The sequence below is a fragment of the Dama dama genome, chromosome 5, assembly GCF_033118175.1.
Source record: "Dama dama isolate Ldn47 chromosome 5, ASM3311817v1, whole genome shotgun sequence".
NCBI classification, from domain to species: domain Eukaryota; kingdom Metazoa; phylum Chordata; class Mammalia; order Artiodactyla; family Cervidae; genus Dama; species Dama dama.
In genome coordinates, this window is record NC_083685.1 from 873,100 (window position 1) to 890,994 (window position 17,895).

Genomic DNA, 17,895 nt, shown 5'->3' on the forward strand with positions numbered 1-17,895 from the left:
GGGATCCCGGACGGAAGGGTTCCGGCCTCGCAGCGGCCCCCGCCGCCGTCCCCTTCCTGCTGGGTCCCAGTCGCCATCCCCTTCCTGCTGGGTCCCCGGCCGGGCCTCCCGCATCTCCACTCCCCTCGGCCTTCCTTCTCGTTGCGAGGCAGCGTGGCGCGGAGGCCCTGGGTTCTCGGTCCTACTCTAGGCAGAGCTTCAGCTGCTTCATCTCCGAAATGGGCATTCAGGAAGCTTAGGTTGCCACGAGACCCAGCCCTCGGCCCTAATGTGGTCAGCCAAGCGCGAGCTGCCTCTGCCCTGAAGAAGCACCTCCTGTCTCAAACCCTTGGTACACGTGCTGTCCCCTCTACCTGTAGTGCCCTTCCTTCAAAATCCAGACCCAGGACTTTGGTCTGCCGGGGGGCCTTCCCTAATCCCCGGGGGGGTGCAGAATCAGCTGCTCCCTCCTCGGGATGCTCCCAGACCAAACTTCCTCCGTGTGACACTTCGGTGGTCTCTGGTTGTGCCTGTGTCCCCCGTGATCTGCTTTCTCCCTCGTGAGAGTTTGCCCAGGTATAGTGGAAGTCACACAGATCTGCAAACGTGTGCGTTTTAATGTTAAGATAATATCTAGTACGTTGCAGGGTCCCACAGGGGACCAGTCCCAGTAGAGGAAGAAGCAAGCCCACCCCGCCTCCCCCACTGCCAGCCATCAGTCGGCACTGCAGGCCTTGGGTGGTGAGCATCTCCTGGAGACCAGAGAGGACTCTCTGGAAGGTGCGGGGTGGTGAGCCAGGCAGCCGAAGGCAAGCACTGGGGGGTGCTCAGGGTCTGCCCCCCGGGGGTCCTGGGGAACTGGAGGTTGGCACTTGACCTCTGGGGCTTGGCCTCTGTCCCTGGCGCCCCAGCGAGCCTGTGTTGTGTGCAAACTCAGGAGCCTTTCCCTGTGAGCCAGGACATGTCACCGGTCCTGTAGGAACGAGGGAGGAGGCGTGAGGGCAGCGGGCAGCAGGCGCCCCCTGGGCACCAGAAGCAGCGGGCCCTTGAAGACAGCAGGGAGCTGTGCGCGGCCCTGGTGCCCGGCAGGGAAGTGCCCTTGGGCAGAGGGAGAGACCACTGGGCGCAGGCTCCGGGCTGAGGTGGGCAAGGCTCAGAGGAAGGAGAGGACCCACGTACTTGTTGTGCAGGACAAACAGCCTTCTCGAAGGCAAGAGGGAGAGACAGAGAAGGCCAGGGAGACAGCATGTCATTCCTGGCCCCTCCCTTGGTTCCCCGTTTCCAGCGTGAGCCCCTCTATCCAGGCTTTCCTCGGCCCTGGGCAGCGGGGTGGGCGTGGGGTGTGGGGGGCTCTGCAGGTCGGCTGAGCCCACAGGGTGAGGCCCAGTGGTACCATGCCGGGATGAGATAACAGCAGTAATGGCTTCTGTCCCGTGTCGCTCAGACCCAGAGCAACCACCCCAGGACTCTGTCAGGGCGTCCCCAGGAGCAATGTGAATCACGTTTTTCTATGGCTGTGTTCTGGGCAGTGGGGTGTCCTGGGCCCCATAACTGCCCAGGCAGTGGGTCTTGACCCTTCCCTGCAGCACTGGCCCTGCCCTGGACACGGCCTCCTTCCCTTCTACCCACAAGAGCACAAATAAGCAGCCCGCTCCCAAACCACAACCCTTGTCCCACATGACACTGTAACCCTAGGAGCTTCAAGCTGGTTGATGGGGGGACGGGAGCCCCGGGAGACTGTGGGGGCAGCTCACTGCCATGGGCAGCTTGAACCAAGGCCTCCGGGACGTCTGCTCCCTCCCTGGGGCCTCCAGCGCCCACACTCACTCCACCTCCCGCTTCCGGATGGTGCGGCCAGAGGCCAGCACCTCAGCCACCTTAGACACGATGGGGTCGTAGTTCATGCTGGCTACGGAGATCACCTCGTCGCCCCTGCAGGGAGAGGTGGCCGAGCCTGAGGACTGGCCAGCAGCAGCCCCTGTCCTTGGAGACCCGGATGCAGCCGGGGCCCAGGGTGGCTCTCACTTGGGACCGGGGGAATGCTCTGACCACCTGGCACCCCCTTGGCCCAGCACAGCTTCTGGTCCCGCGGGACCCCATGACGCTCCTGCCCAGTGGGGTTTAAGGCCGAGACCTGTCCTGGGACCCCGCCCTCTACCTGTGTCACTGTCCTCGGTGTAAAAGTAGGCTGTCAACCCCCATCTCCAAGAGCTGACCTGAGATGAAGTGTCCGCCTCCCGCGGAACGGCTGTGCCCCACCTCTGTGCTCCTCTCCTGGCGCCTAGCTGGCCCACCTTGCCCTTCGGCCCACCGCCCGGCGAAGCCGGCTCCTCCGGGGCAGCGTTTCTCCCGGCCAAGTGCCCCCTGCTTCTCACCCCCGCGGCTCTCACTTGGTGTAAAAAGCCACGAACTTGAGCTCGTCCAGATCCCCTTGGATGATGACGTCGTCGAAGCCTTCTCCATAACCTGCGGGACGGGCGGAGGGGACGTGGCTTCACCAGGTCCGTGTGCAATACCCTTCCCACGATGCCCCCGGCGGACCTGTAAGGGGGATCTAGTCCCGCCGCCAGCGAGCTCCTGGCTTCCCCCTGCAGCCGCCGTGGTCCCGCCCCCTGTGCTCCTAACCCCGCCCTGATGCTCCTGGCCCCGCCCCGGGATGCGCCTAGCCCCGCCCCTGGGGTGCTCCGAGCCCCGCCCCCGATGCTCCTAGCCCCGCCCCTGGGGTGCTCCGAGCCCCCGCCCCCGATGCTCCTAGCCCCGCCCCGGGATGCTCCTAACCCCGCCCCGATGCTCCTAGCCCCGCCCCCGATGCGCCTGGCCCCGCCCCTGGGGTGCTCCGAGCCCCGCCCCGAGATGCTCCCAGCCCTGCCCCCGCACTCCGCTGCACCTGGGCCCGCCCGCGGCCAGGCCCCTTGGTACCTGCGTAGCGCAGGCTCTTGCCAAACATGGCGGTCCACAGATAGGGCACCGTGCTGATCTCCGCTTCCTGTGCCAGCATGTTCTGGGCCGCCACGCGCCCTGTGGGTCCCGGGGTCGTCAGCGCTCCGCCCCGAGCCCTTGCCACCACTCTACTGCCTGCTCCCCCGCCCCACTCTCCGGGGATCCCTGATATGTGGGGCAGGGACGGGGAGTGCCCACCCCTGCTTGCCAATGACGGGTGCAGAGGTCACGCTGGGCCCAAAGCTGGCCACTGACGTCCAGTGTCTGGACTGGGTCCGGAAGGGGCCGGCTTCCCCGGGCCACCACGTCAGGTGTGACTCAGACGCCTCACCAGACTGGTCAGGTCTGAGGAGGGAGGCGGGACAATGGGGCACCAGTGTCCAGGGAAGCAAGGACGACAGGTTGATTCAAGGCCCGAGACAGAAAGGGGGCGTGGCTTCCCTGTTTGATCGAGGCCCCCTCGGACCGCTGCAGTTGGATGTCTGTGACTGTCCCCTGGACCCTCCCGGTTAAACGTTAATTATATGAGCAGTTCAAAAGATTGACGCTTTTGAACTGTGGTGTTAGAGAAGACTCTTGAGAGTCCCTTGGACTGCAAGGAGATCCAACCAGTCCATCCTAAAGATCAGTCCTGAGTGTTCATTGGAAGGACTGATGCTGAAGCTCCAATACTTTGGCCACCAAGTGGGAAGAACTGACTCATTTGAAAAGACCCTGATGCTGGGAAAGATTGAAGGCGGGAGGAGAAGGGGATGACAAAGGATGAGATGGTTGGATGGCATCACTGACTCAATGGACATGAGTTTGAGCAAGCTCCAGTAGTTGGTGATGGACAGGGAGGCCTGGCGTGCTGCAGTCCATGGTGTCACAGAGAGTCAGAAACGACTGAGCAACTGAACTGAACTGATATGAGCAGTTTGTGTTCCTTCAAACCTAGCACCAACCGCAGACCTTGGACCTGAACAGAGGCTGGCACCAGGAGAGGGGCTTCAGGCTCAGATGACGTGAGGGTGAAGGGAACAGAAGAGGGTGCAGGGGGTCTGGCCGCCCGGCCTCTGAGAAGCTAACTGACTGTACCTGCAGCTGAGGGGCCTGGACCAGGTGTGTGCAGTGACTGCCCAAGGGGAGGGGGAGGAGGGTTTCCAGGCCCAGCCACCCACCTCCCAGGGGCCTGCGGGCAGCAGCCTGGTTCACAGAGTCCATGGGGTGGCCCAAAGGGGATGCAGTGGGGAGCTGGACCGGGTCCTACTAAACCCCGCCCCCCCCCCCCCCAGGTGACTGCACGGGTTTGCGAGGACTTCTGCGGAATGTGATGTCCGAGGACAACAGGAAAGGAGAGGCTGGTGCAGGGACAGTGGGGTGGGACATGGTGGCGGGCAGAACCGGGTGCCCAGAGGATGTTGGATGGGTCTAGAGAAGGAGGTGGCAGCGAGCTGGCTCCATCACCTGCATGAGGCTGGCGGGACGGGCCACTGCAGAGCCTTGAATGGCGGACCCAGGGAGCAGGACCCAAGGGCAGCAACTGAGGGGCGGGCCTGGGGGGAGGCCAGGGCCCGGGGACAGCCTCCCACCCCCTGCTGCCTCCGGGCTGACGGTACCCTGGGCGTGAGCCATCTGCCAGTGGGGGATGTTCACTTTGCGGCTGTTTCTCCAGGCCAGAGGGAAAGTGACGGCGTCGCCGGCTGCAAACACGCCGGGAATGTTGGTCTGCATCATCTGTGGGGAGTGCGGGGCTCATGGGTGACAGGCACCCCAAATGGGTCCTCCCCCAGCCCCACTGGCAGCTTGCCCACCTGCCCCAACGGCCCCACCTTGTTGACAGGGATGAAGCCTCGGGAGTCCAGACTGATGCCGCTCTGCCTCAGGAAGCCCGTGGCAGGCACCGCGCCTGGCAGGACAGGGCCACTGTGTTCACAGCAGCCCAGCCCAGCCCATGCCGTCACAGCCCGTCCCCTCTGCGTGGACCCCCAGAGACCCCGGTGCCTCCCATCGGACCTCACGTACCACCTCTGAGAAGCTCTCCGTGAAGCCCCTGGTGGGGGTGGGCATGCCGCACCTCCCCCCATCCCATGCCACCTCCTCCCCCGACTGGCACTTCAGCTGGAGCAGGGGCCAGCTAGAGCCTCATCTGTGTCTGCGCAGTTACTGGGCAGGGGTCCCTAGAAGCATGCCCCGTGCCAGCCCAGGTCAAGTACCAACTCCCCAAGAGCCCTGACCGGTGGGTATGGTCAGACAGGCTGGGGGAGGGGAAGGGACTGGCCTGAGGTCCGCGTTGAGCAAGAGGGGGTGACCCTGCTCCCTGCCGCCTCCCGCCCCCCACTCACCGATGCCCACCACGCAGACGTCGGCCCGCACCACCTTGCTGCTCTTCAGCACGACCTCCTTCAGCTGCGGAGAGCGGCGGGCAGGTGAGCAGCTCCAGGGCACAGGAGAGGGGGCAGAAGGGCCGGGGGTGGGGGTGGAGGAGGGCCCACCTTGCCCTCCTGGGCCCGCAGCTCTGACACCTCCGTCTGCATGTAGAACTTGACGCGGTTGTTCTCAAACATCTGCGAGGTGGTGGGGGTGGGGCAGGGGGTGCAGGAGTGAAAGCTGAGCGGGAGGGACAGGGCAGGCGGGGGCCCAGCACGGTGGGTCCCCAGGGGGGCTCACCTTCATGAGGGCGCGGCCAACGCGCTCTCCCAGGAACCTCCTGAAGGGTGTCTCCTCAAGCTCCACCACGGACACCGAGTGGGCCTTCTCGGTCAGGTAGGCGGCCACCTCCATCCCTGGGGAGGGGCAGGGGTGGGGTGGGGCGGGCTGGCACCCTGCACCGCCCCTGCCAGCGCCGCCCCGGGCTCCCCCGGCTGCTCACCCAGGAAGCCGGCCCCCACGACGACGGCGTTGCGGCCCCGGGCCAGCCTCACCACGCGGTTGGCATCCTCGGGCGTCCGGATGGTGAACACGTTCTCCACGTCTTTGCCTTTGCAGTTCAGGGTCTTGGGGCTGAGACGGGCCAGAATTGGGGAGAGGGGCGGCTCCTGGGCCACCCCTGCCGCGAGCCCTCCCCCTGCCTGGCGGGGGGGGGCGGGGGGCCCCTCCCACCTGCTCCCAGGCGCCAGCAGCAGCTTGCTGTACTCCAGCTTGAAGCCATCCTTGAACACGGCCTTCTTGTTCCTCACGTCCACCGTGACCACCTGTGACCCCCGCAGGGCAGAGCGCTGTCTCCGGGTCCTCCACCGCGCCCCGCGCCCGCCAGGCCCTCTGGGCAGTTCCGCCACCCGCTGAACCTTCCTCCCGCACCGGGCAGCGCCCTCTCACGCTTCACCCCACCTCCTCCTCAAAGCCCTCTTGAAGCCCCAGGCCCCACCCCACCACCCTGGGGCCCTGTGTGTGCTATGATCCCCCCAGCCCTGGGGCACCCCTGGGTGCCTGGGCCCCTGGGCAGGGGGGTGCAGGCCACACCCACACCTCCAGGGGCCTCAGGCCTGCCCTCCACAGCGCCCAGGAAGCCCTCCCAGGCCCACTCCCCGGCCTCGTCCGCACCTGGGCCTCCGTGAGCACCTCGATGCCGTGGGCTCGGAAGAACTCCTTGGGCCTCAGGGCCAGCTGCTCCGGCTGTGCATCCAGCGACTGCCGGGGATGCCGGCTTGAGATGGGGCCAGGCGGCCACCATGCCCTTGGCAGCTGAGGACCGAGGCCTCGTGGGTGCGGGGCAGCCCGGGCCACACAGAGGCTCCAGGGCGGAACTCCGCCGACCAGACCTCCTGGGCACCACAGACGGGCCTGGCACGAGCAGAGAGGGCAGCCGCCCGGACCCCCGGGGGGTGGCGAGCGGGGTCCCAGGGGCCCTAACTGTGGGCAGAAGGGCGAAGATCTGGCCCCGCCCTGCGCCGTTCACGCCCCACCCAGCCCCATCCACGCCCCGCCCAGACCCAAACACGCCCCGCCCACCTTGCTGAGCTTGGGCCGGTCGTAGGGAAGGTAGCGGTCCAGAGTACACAACACGATCCTGTCCGAGAAGCCCTCCTGCCGCAGCGTCTCCGCGCACACCAGGCCGGCTGCCCCTGAGCGGAGGGGAAGGAGGGGGACAGGTGTCAGGAGCCCCCTCCCTAACCCACCCTGCCCCCGAGGACCCACCACCAACCTGCGCCCACGATCAGCACGTTGGTGCTGCCGCTGTGGCCGGCGCTTGGCGAGATGCACGTGGCCATCACCTTGGTCCTTCGCTGCAGCTGCAAGGCCTGGGGGCGGCCGGCAAGCTGGGGGCAGCTGGGAGTGGGGGTCACCACCATCCCCCCTGTGCCCACCCAGCGGGCCAGGCTCTTCTGCCCCAGTGGTGCCTCTGCCGCACCGGGGAAGCCCTTTGCCTGCCCCCCGGCCGGCCCGCCAGGCTCCCTCCCACCCCAGGGACCCAGAGGCCCTCCCGCGGTCTCTCCCTCGGCCTGAGCCCCAGCCCCGCGCCCTCACCTGCTTGCTGGCCCGGACGTACACCTTCTCCTTCTCGATCTTCACCTGCAAGGGCTGTGGAGCTCAGGCCCGGGCTTTGGGGTGCTCCGGCCCCTGCACCCCCAGGGCTCACCCCACTGCACGCCTGGCCCCACCTGGAACTTGTGCAGACTGTCCAGGCCCGGGAAGTCCTCCAGGTCCCCGCTGCTGACGCTGAAGCAGGCGCCGTGCCAGGGGCAACGGACCCGGCCACGGGACAGCACCCCTGGAGGGGGCAGGGCTGGGCCACCAGCAGGGGCCCCGCTCCAAGGGCACCACGGGCCTGTCCCCACAGCCCCGGAGCCCCCGCCAGCAGATGGGCCGCCCCGCCCCTGCAGGCACCCACACCTCACCTTTCACCAGGGGCGCGCCATAGTGCGGACACTTGTGGCCCAGGGCGTGGAACTCCCCGTTGTCCTTCAGCAGCAGCACCTTCCCCCAGCCCAGCTCCACCTCCCGCATCCTGGGGGCAGGGGGGCTGCCCTCAGAGGCCAGGGAGCAGCCCCCAGCCCCAGACCAGCAGCAGCCACCGAGGCTGGATGTGGAGCTGGCCGTGGGCACCTTCCATGGGCCATGCCCCCACCCCCGCCTCCCAGGCCCTCCCAGGCCCAGCACCCACTGGCCGTTCTCCAGGTCCTTGACGTGGCAGACAGCGGCCTCCACGCAGTCCTGGGTGCCGGGGTAGGGGTGGGGGGCAGGCAGGCGCTCGTCTGCGTGGAAGTGGCGGGCAGCGCCGTTGCCCTGGTAGGCCCGGGGGCTGCCCTTGCCGCCGGCGGACAGCTCCTCCTTGCCCCGGTCCTTCTCGGGCAGCACCACTTCGATCTTGAGCTCCACTGCGGGCAGGGGGCGGGTTGGGGTGAGCCTCCAGCCGGGCCCATCTCTCACCCACCCCTCCAGCAGGAGGCAGAGCGGAGGTGCTGGGGGGACCCTGGGCAAACTCGATGTGATGTCTCATGAGTTTTCTTTCTCACTAACAAAATGAGCCAGGGGCACCAGCAGTGCGCATTCACCCCTGAAGTGGCCCCTTCTCCAGGAACCCGCGTGCAGGTAAGAACTTGGGGCTGGAACCCTGCTGACCCCGAGGGCGCGGCCACCACGGAGGACGGGGGCGGCCTGAGAAACTTGGGACGCAGCCTGGGTCACGGTCCCTGAGTGAATCTGGGTAACCGAGGTCTGCAGAGGTTTGAAATTTTTTCAGAATTAAAAGAAAAAAGTGTATATGCTACATAATTTCAACTGGAGATAGCTGCTCTGGCCAGCTGGAGACCCCTTCATTATTTACCAGGTGCTGGGTGCAGGGGGCCTTGGGGATGGACCCCACCCGGGCAGTGCATGCAGAGGGCACAAGGCATACCCCCTTCCCCTGGGGCCGACTGGGAGGGGGCACTTAGCGAGATTATCACTTTCTTTATACTTCTCTGCATTTTCCAAATTCCCCACCATGAGCCTCGGGTATTTTTCTAATTAGAAGGGAACAATAAACAGAATTTTCAGCAGTGATAATCCGGTCTCCTGGCCTGTGGCTGCAGGGAGCAGGGCTGAACACAGGGCGCTGAGCCCTGGCACAGCATGCGCGCCCCTCCCTCCAACCCTGGGCCCCTGAGCCCCCAGGCCCTTCCCCCACAGACCTGACCTCCAAAAAGAAAGAGCCCAGCTGGCTCCTCGGGGCCTTAGCCTGAACGGCGGCCCCCTTGGCCTGGGCCCTTGTCCGTTCCTGGCACAGCTCACCCCTGCCCGTCCTCCTAGACACAGCCCAGGGGTCGCCTCCACTGGCCACCCCCCTCATGCTGCCCTAACCCCCCAGTCTGGCCTGCCCCTCATCCCTGCATCGCAGCGCCCACCCCCCCCCCCCCACCCCACCCAAGGTGCAGTCAGGGCTGAACGTGGGCCCCTGACTCCATGGGCGGGAAGGGCCCACCCACACATCACACTGAAGCTGTTGCGTCAGGTGGGAGCCTCTGGGTGGGCTGGGTTTTTGCCTTCATTTTCCACCCTGGATGTAACGGCGATAGAATGTTTTCAGAAGAATTAAAAAGAAAAATACTCTGGATTCAGCTGACACCAGTTACGTGAGCTGCAGAGACCAGCGTTCACAGGAGCAGCCCGGCGGGGGCCCGGAGGACAGCCAAGCCCCGCTGTTTCCAACCTCTGTCCTCCGACAGAAGACCCAAGGCGCTCGGTGATGCAGCCCAACGGAAAGGCATCAAGGCAGGAGCCCTGGGGGACCCTTAGCCCCTTTCAGCGGATGCCTTCATTGTAAAATGCCTCGGCTCTGTCAAGGAGAGCGAGCCTCCTTGGGGGCAGCGCAGATGAAGGAAATCATACAGCAAGTGAGAGCAGATGCCCAGTAGGTGAAGCGGGTTAGCAGCTCTGAGCCTCCTGGTGGCCACAGCAAAGAGGGAAAGCCTTTAAGTAGCACTGCTGCTGCTGCTAGGTCGCTCCAGTCCCTGATAAAAGGAAGGTGACCAGAGACCTCCCTGGCGGTACAGTGTGTAAGAATCTGCCTGCCAGTGCAGGCGATATGGGTTTGATCCCTGGGAAGATTCCACACACTGCGGAGCAGTAAGCCCTGCACCACAGCTCCCGAGCCTGTGTCCCCAAGCCCCTGAAGCCCCCGGGCCTGGAGCCTGTGCTCTGCAAGGAGAAGTGCATGCACCTCAGGGAGGGCGGACCTTGCTGGCTGCAGCTAGAGAAAGCCCGGGCAGAGCAATGAAGACCGGTGTAACAACAGCAACGACAAAGGCGGGCGACCAGATGCCTAGAGACCTGCACTTCCTCCCAAGTTCTGAGCTTAGAGAGGACGGGCTTGGAGCGCTTCCCGAGAAACACGGCCCCCGGAGCCTGCGATGTGTTGTGACGTGTGCTCTGAGCCACAGGGGCCCCGGAGGTGGAAACGGAGGACTGCGCACAAGCCTCTTGTGCTCCCTCTGGTCTCCCTGTGGGCCGGGGACCCCCAGAGAACTTTCCTGGCCCGAACGCTCCCACTCCCATTTGCTGAAACTCCCAAGCCTCAACCCCACACCTGCCCCAAGTGGGCGCCGGGGCCCTGAGCTCCTGGCCCCCTGCCACAGCCCACAGGGAGCCCAGTCCCCACAGAGGAGAGGACAGCATTCTGCGAGGGCCTCCTGGATGCCAGCCCCGTGCCAAGCGCCCCACCCCGGGCGGGGGCACAGAGACTGGGCCCGTTTCACGGTGAGAACGCAGAGGCTCAGAGAGGTGACGTCGCCTACCTGAGGCCACACAGTCGGGGCAGGCTCCGGATGTGAGCTCGAGAGCACGGCCCCTGGTGCGGTGAGAGTGACCCGTCCCTGTCCCGGGGGTCCTGGGGCTGGGGCTCTGCGAGGCCCCCTTTGCCAGGGCGTCCAGCCAGCCCAGCAGCCCTACAGGAGCCTGCTACAGGGCCAGCCAGTACCCTGGGGCCCACTGCCGACGGGTGGGAGCCGCGATCGAGACAGTTACATCTTTCGCCCGAGGGCTGGGTTTCCGCAGCTCGGGAGCAGGGGGCCCTCTGCGGGCCTGGCACCCCCTTGCCTCCAGGTTCCTCCTCAGGCCCAGGGAGAGGAGAAAAGGCTTGCGGGCTTCCAGGTCGTGGAGCCACGGGCTATCAGGTAAGGGCAGCTGGGCAAGCGGGCAGGGGCGGAAGTGCTTGGGCCAGGCAGGGTGGGGACGTCCTCCACCAGAGGGGAGTGTGTCCAGAGAGGCCTAGGAGGCAGCCCAAGGTCACACAGCGGTCAGGAGAGATGGCAGGGCTGGACCTGTCCACTCCACCTCTGAGTGGTCTTGAGAGCTCAGGCTTATTTTTTTGCGGGGGTGGGTGAGGCTCAGAGAGGTTGCTCGCATGCCCTGGGCCACACGGTGGCCGGGGTCTCCCCAGAGCCCCCTTCCTCAGCTCTGAGGGGGATAGGTCCCCCTGCCCCCAGCAGCAGGAGGAAGCCTCCCCTCCCCTTTCTGAGAAAGGCACCGCTGTTGTTCCTACCGCCAGCACCCCGAGGCCCAGATAAAGAGGGCTCCAGCCAGCCCCCCTGCCTGCAGCGTTAGCATTCGGCTGCCTCCGGGTCTGACCTACTTCGGAGGCAGAGGGGGAGGGACGGAGGGAGGCGAGAAGGGAATAGGTACCTGGCTTGGGCTTGGAGAAGCAGCCGCCCATGGTGCGGGGCCCACGGGCGGGAGGGCGCGCTGAGTGGCAGCCGTGGGAGGCCTAGGGTGCCCCCTGGGGGGCTGGGCCCCCCGCGGCTCTCAGAGATGCTGGCGCTGCCATCCCAGCAGAAGCTGCCTCCGGGACCTGTGGGGAGAACGGCAGCTTTGGGACCAGGGTTTGGATGAGGCTGTGGGTAGAGACACAGAGAGATGGAGCCAGGAGGCTTCAGAAAGGGGCCGCGCTGGGGCCGGGTCCCCGAGGCATCACGGACCGCGCCTCCCTTCCGGCCTCCCAGGCTCAGCACCCTCACTCCCCTCCCCTCTGGCTTGGCCCCCCCTTAGGGGGCCCTCCCTTAGGTCCAGAAAACCCCCAATTTCTGCGGCCCTTGGAGTGCTACCGCCCGGGAGCCCCGGGGCCCTCCGTTCTCCAGGGCGGCCACTGTGCCTGGGGTCAGACCCGGGTCACCTTGACAGATCAGAGCTTCTCATCCTGGAGGTCCTCCCTCCTCCTCCTAGGTGGGGGGTGCATTTAGCGCTCCCTGGCCCTGCCCCAACCTCGGCGGGCAGCCCCGGGTACCCACCTCCTCCAAGGGCAGCTGCTGCCTTGTGGACCGGACCGGGGCCACCGCCCGGGAAGGCAGGGCCGGGGCAGGGGTCCAGGAGGCGGCCTCCAGCGTCCACCCCTCCCCCTGCGCGCCGTGGCCAGGAGGGCCGGGGGCGGGGCCGGGGGCAGGCCAGCGGTCCCCAGGGAAACCCAGCTCCATGCGAACAAAAGTGGGCTGCCCGCCCGGGCCCCACGGAGTAGGGGGAACAGAGGCCAGGCACACCGCCCTACTTCCGCCCCCCTCCCCCGCTCTTTGCCAAAGCCTCTGATGTCGGGGTTCTGCCCAAAAGCAGATGGAGACACGGGAGGGGGCCAAGGGCTTGCCAGGGTCCAGCAGCAGGTAGGGGCACCCGGGTGGTCTCCCACCTAGTGACTTCCAAGACAGACAGGAACCCAGGAAGGCCCCGTGCCGCCCTGCAAGCTGCGGGGCTGGGGAGGGGTCACCCCACCCTCCGGGGAGCTCCCAGGACCACACGTGGGCCGCCTGGAGCATGCAGCTTACACGCTGGACTGCTCGTCTACACTGGGCTCCCCACTCTTATCCCCCCAGAAGTTCTTCCTGGAGTTTAAAGCAGCTGAGGTCTACCTGGTCTGGTTCAGATCCCAGCGAGGGCCCCGGAGGGCCCCTGAGCGCAGGAGGCCTGCCTGGGAACTGCAGGGAGTCTGGGGGGACCGTCTACTGCCTGGCACCCGTCTCGCCGCCCTGGCGGGCCGTCGCGGAAGAGGTGGCACCCTTGCTCTTTCCCCCACTCACTGCCAAGGCAGGTCGGTAAGACGGGGCCTCCACCCGCCCCCACCTGCCCCTCCCTGGGCACACGGGTGCCCCTCCCCGGGCCCTGGCTCAGCCCTGCCCACCTCCCTCCTGCCTGACCTCCGGTCTTGCCTGCTGGGCCACAGACACCCCAGAAGAGGGGTGACCTCAACTTGCCACCAGGTGCCTGTCGAGGCTGTCCCCTCCTTCCCAGGTGCCCAGATGTCCAGACTCCCGGGGTCTTGGGCCTGGAGAGACATTTGCTGGGGACAGAAACCTCCCCAGAGCTACTATGTGCCGGGCTGGCATGGAGCCCACCCATCCCCGCGGGTCCAGACGCCCCCACCTAGCAAAGGCCCTTGGCAGGACACACCAAGAGGGCACCCCGAATCTTGGCAGAGTGCCGTCCATGTCCACAAACTGCCCAAACTGCAAACGGTTGTAACAGTCCCAGAGGGCTAACCCCCTGCGGACCCGCGTGTGTCCCCAGAACAGCCCCAGAGCCCTGCTCCCCACTCCTCCGGTTGGTTCTTCACTGGGGGGTCCCCTGGGCCCTTCCCACACCCACCCCGAGGCCGGCCCCCCCCACCAGCGGCTGGCTTCGTTTTCTGGGACAGCGTCTGAGCTCCGCCGCCGGCCCTCGAGGCGGGGGGGCGCTGTGGCCGCATCTCCCCCCCACGTGCAGCCCGTCCCCCCGGGGAAGGCCTTTCCAGCCTCCCTCCGGGACCCCCACCGGCCCAGGAAGGGGATCAGCACACATAGGGGCCACCGCGGCCGCCAGCGGGCGGCGAGTCAGGGGAGCGGAGGCCGAGGAGAGCGGTGCGCCCCGCCCCGCCGCCCCCTCCGCGGCGCCGCCCCCAGCCCCGCGGGCTCACCTGCGCTCCGCGCCGGCCTGCGCTCTGGAGCCTCCCGGGCGGGCGGGCGGGCGGGGCGGGGCCGGCGCTGCGGCGACACTGCGGCCGGAGCCGGGAGCCAGCGCCGGAAGGCGCCGCGCAAGTGGGGCGGCCCGGGGCAGGCCGCCGGCGGGGTCTGGGGTCGTGGCATCCTGGCGACCCCCATGGGGCTCCAGGCTGGCGGCAGGCCGGCCCTCTTTCCTTTCCTTTCTTTCCTAAGTCTTGGAACCAGGGGCTTCTGGCAGCGTGGGGGCAGTGGAACCTCCCGCAGAAAGCTCCCGAAGCGAGCCCAACTGACCCGGACACCTGGAAGGCTTCGGGGGTTCAGCGCCGTCCCTCCCCCGCTCTCCCACACACGACGCCTTCCACTTTGTATTTTATGACAGTGTCTCTTTCCACACTGCCGATACACCTGGAGAGCTCCCCGGGTTCCTGTAAATCGTGGTGCACCCTGGTTGCGTGTCGCGTCCCCTCCTCCAGGAAGCCCTCCCTGGGCAGCCTCTCTCCCCTAGCCTGGAGGTGCTGTTCCTGCTCCAGGGCCCTCCCAGAGTTTCCAGGTGCTGGCCGTCCAGCCTGTGCTGTCATCGGGTAAGGCTGGGGCTCAGCAAACCTGTCACTCAGCCCAGCGGGACTCGGACCAGCGTCTCCTGGGCCCGCTGGCGTTGAGCCCTCTTATTTGTCATCTCCCCCGTTTCTGGGCCTCCCTCCCCGCCGGCAGGGGTGCCAGGCTGACCAGCCTCTGAGGAGGCCCCTCTTTATGTCGCAGGCAGACACCCGGGGGGCAGGCGTATCTCCCCACGTTTTACAGGTGCGGGAGCTGGGGGAGGCACCTGCGGGCAGGGGCAGGGCCTGCGAGGGTCACTTCTGCGGGCAGGTGTGGGGCCGGGAGCTGCAGGGGGCAGGGGATCCCCTCGTTCCACCCCTCCCTGCTCCTGCCGCAGGAGGGGCCCGGACACAGGCAGATGGTGCTGCTTGGCGGGGTGCCCTGGGCCTCCATCCGGCCTGCCCCGACTGCACCCCGGACTGACCTTGTGGCCCTGCCCCTGCGCCCGGAAGACACTGGGCCCCGTGCGAGGACAGCAACTGTGCTTCGCTCTCCACGGCAGCCCGAGGAGGGAGGTTCTGTCGTCTCCATTTTACAGATGAGAGCCGAGGCTCAGGGGTTTGGGGGCCCCCCAGAGCCAGGCTGCTGGTGAGGGGCGGGTTCTGGCCGGGTTGACAACTTGGAGCAGGAGAATGGGGGCGTCTCCAGTGCAGGGCTCCCATCTTGGTCTGTGATCTCTTTGAGTCAGTGAGCCCTTTGTGCCCCGGGTACCCCAGGAATCTGGGGGTACCTGCGGTGCCCTCCAGCGGGGCTCCTCCAGGACAGCAGACGGGTGCAGCCTGGGAGACGGCGGTGCTCAGGGTGGGGCTGGGGGCTGCAAGGAGGCTGAGGATGGCAGGGGGAGATGCCCTGACGTGGGGCAGCAACAACTACATCCTCGTGGAGCAAAAGTGGAGACAGAAGGCAGGCGGGTGGGCAGCCTCCGTGAGGGCCCCGGCTTAGAGGTGGTGCGCGTAAACGTGGGGGTCCTCGGGCCGCCCGAGGTCCTCACCTTGCCCTGAGAGGAGATCCGTCCCGGTGGCCTGGACGGCACCCAACGAGGCCCCAGAAGCGAGGGGGGCCGCCGAACGAGCCGCGGGTGAGGGGGAGCCGGGAAGGGCCTGGCCTCACCAAGCCCGCCGCAAAGTTAGGGCGCGGCGCCCCCTGGAGGACGGCCCGAGTCCCGCAGCGCCCTCCCTGGGCCTTGGGTTCTGACGGCAGAGTGGACTCTTGCTGGGGGCCTAAGGAAGATTTCCATATGGGGAGACCTCCATGTGCCTACCTCGCCCCCTGGTAATGTGGGGAGGGGGCTGTTACAACACAGCCAACATCCCAGCTGTGGCCGGCTGTGTGAGGGACAAGAAACAGGCGGGCCTGGCGCCCCCACCTGCTTATTCTCATGGAGGCAGAGGCTTGGGGACCCCCAGGCTGGGGGACCTGGGCCGTGCCCACCCCCCACCCCCCACCCCCGGCCTCACTCTGAGCCCCTGGCTTGCTCGGGTTGCTGCAGCCCGGCCTCCCTGCCCGCATCGCCGGTCAGTCCACGCAGCCCGAGTCCCAGAGCCCCCAGGGGCCGCAGGGCTCCCTGACCCCGCGGGACCAGCTGCCCCCCAGCCCCGGTGCCCCACACTGCGCCCCACACTGCTGCTGCGCCCTGCCATCTCCAGGCCCAGGGGTGACCAGCTCTGATTCCATGCCCAGGGAACTTTGTGTTTTTTCATTTTTGTCTTCCAAGATGTTATCTATCTGTAAATTAAAATAATTTCAAAATAGAAAAAAAAAAACAACCCTCCAACAAACAAAACAACACTGGCAACAACTTCCACACCTGAGATGTTCAGATAGACTAGTACAAGCTGCTTCAGCTCAGCTCAGGCGCTCAGCCGTGTCCAACTCTGCGGCCCCAGGGACTGCAGCACACCAGGCCTCCCTGTCCATCACCAACTCCCGGAGTTTACTCAAACTCATGTCCATCAAGTCAGTGATGCCATCCAACCATCTCATCCTCTGTCGTCCCCTTCTCCTCCTGCCCTCAATCTTCCTCAGCATTACGGTCTTTTCAAATGAGTCAGCTCTTTGCATCAAGTGGCCAAAGTATTGGAGTTTCAGCTTCAGCATCAGTCCTTTCAGTGAATATTCAGGACTGATTTCCTTTAGGATGGACTGGTTGAATCTCCTTGCAGTCCACAGGACTCTCAAGAGTCTTCTCCAACACCACAGTTCAAAAGCATCAATTTTTTGGTGCTCAACTTTCTTTATAGTCCAACTCTCACATCCATACATGACTACTGGAAAAACCATAGCCTTGACTAGACGGCCCTTTGTTGATAAAGTAATGTCTCTGCTTTTTAATATGCTGTCTAGGTTGATCATACCTTTCCTTCCAAGGAGTGTCTTTTTAATTTCATGGTTGCAATCACCATCTGCAGTGATTTTGGAGCCCCCCAAAATTAAGTTTGTCACTGTTTCCACTGTTTCCCCATCTATTTGCTATGAAGTGATGGGACCAGATGCCATGATCTTAAGTTTTCTTATTTTTTATTTTTTGATCTTAGTTTTCTAAATGTATATTTACTGTTCAGCGACAAGGCAGGTGTCTACAGAAGACTTGTAAAATGTGTTTTCGCATACGTCTCTGGAGAAAGTGTAAATTGAGGCAATCCTTATACTCCGCTCAGAGGAGCCGCTTCACTGCGTCTGACAGCTGGAGATGGGAAAGGCCCTGCACGCCCGTGACGGCGGCTCCCCCAGTGCCAACACGCCCACCTCGTGGGCCATGACACAGCAATGGGAGAACAGAGGCGCGCTTCTGACTCACAGCCTCTGATAGGACAGACCGAGGTCTACACTCTCTGTAGAGAGAACACGGGGAAGTCCTCACAGAGCTGGTTGCCCGAATGTCCTGTACCTTCGGAGAGATCCGCAGTAAACAGGCAACAGGGAGACGGCGTGTGCGTCCACCAGGGCGGGGCCCCTGCTGACCTCAGCACCAAACCCCAGCTCCACCAGCTCCTCCCGGGCAGACCACCCCCTTCACGGGCCGGTCTCGGGCGCTAGGCAGCTCTGGGCGCCCACCCCTCTCTCGGACCTCTGAGGTTCCCCAGTGGGCCCCCACCTGTTTCCGCGCCAGGCGGCAGGGGTACAGCCTGCCTTGGGCTCTGAGCCCAGGAGCCTAGGGCACTGGTCCGCTGGTGTCCCCAGGGCAGCAGGCATAGGTGAGGATGCCCCCGATTTCTGCAGCCCGTTTGGACACAGGCCTCACTGTCCTGCCAGGAAGCCTCAAGCAGGGCCAGGCTTCAGAGCTGTCGTGGGGTGCCAGGACTTCCTGCCACGGGGGAACCCAGCCCTGCGCTGCGGAGCAGTATGTGCCCTCTGACGCTCCAAGGACTTCACAGGCGTTTCCGAGGCCTGCCGCCTTCCAGGACCGGAGCCGTGCCCAGGGGAGGGGTCCTGGAGGCAGAGCGGGATGACCGGGGTCCCCCGCTTGTGGAGACCCCTTTCTGGAGGCTTTACCACGACCCTGGGCCCTCCCGACACACACGTA

The 17,895-nt window shown here is 65.5% G+C and overlaps 1 protein-coding gene across 2 annotated transcripts; it reads right to left on the minus strand.

Moving 5' to 3' along the window:
- Positions 1–594: 594 nt before the first annotated feature.
- On the minus strand, positions 595–11,659 carry AIFM3 (apoptosis inducing factor mitochondria associated 3). Of its 2 annotated transcripts, XM_061140801.1 has the most exons (20): positions 11,500–11,659; positions 8,003–8,216; positions 7,737–7,846; positions 7,500–7,609; positions 7,366–7,410; positions 7,043–7,139; positions 6,850–6,962; positions 6,442–6,528; positions 6,001–6,092; positions 5,771–5,901; positions 5,569–5,684; positions 5,394–5,465; positions 5,244–5,307; positions 4,731–4,807; positions 4,518–4,635; positions 2,899–2,997; positions 2,370–2,445; positions 1,807–1,911; positions 1,159–1,179; positions 595–952 (listed from the first exon to the last, which is right to left on the minus strand). In XM_061140801.1, exons 1-20 carry the CDS (start codon positions 11,528–11,530, stop codon positions 913–915), a joined length of 1,818 nt encoding a protein of 605 aa, XP_060996784.1. In that variant the 5' UTR covers positions 11,531–11,659; the 3' UTR covers positions 595–912. The 2 variants fall into 2 exon arrangements, with proteins under 2 accessions (XP_060996784.1, XP_060996785.1); XM_061140802.1 differs by lacking the exon at positions 1,159–1,179.
- Between the last annotated feature and the right edge of the window lie 6,236 nt (positions 11,660–17,895).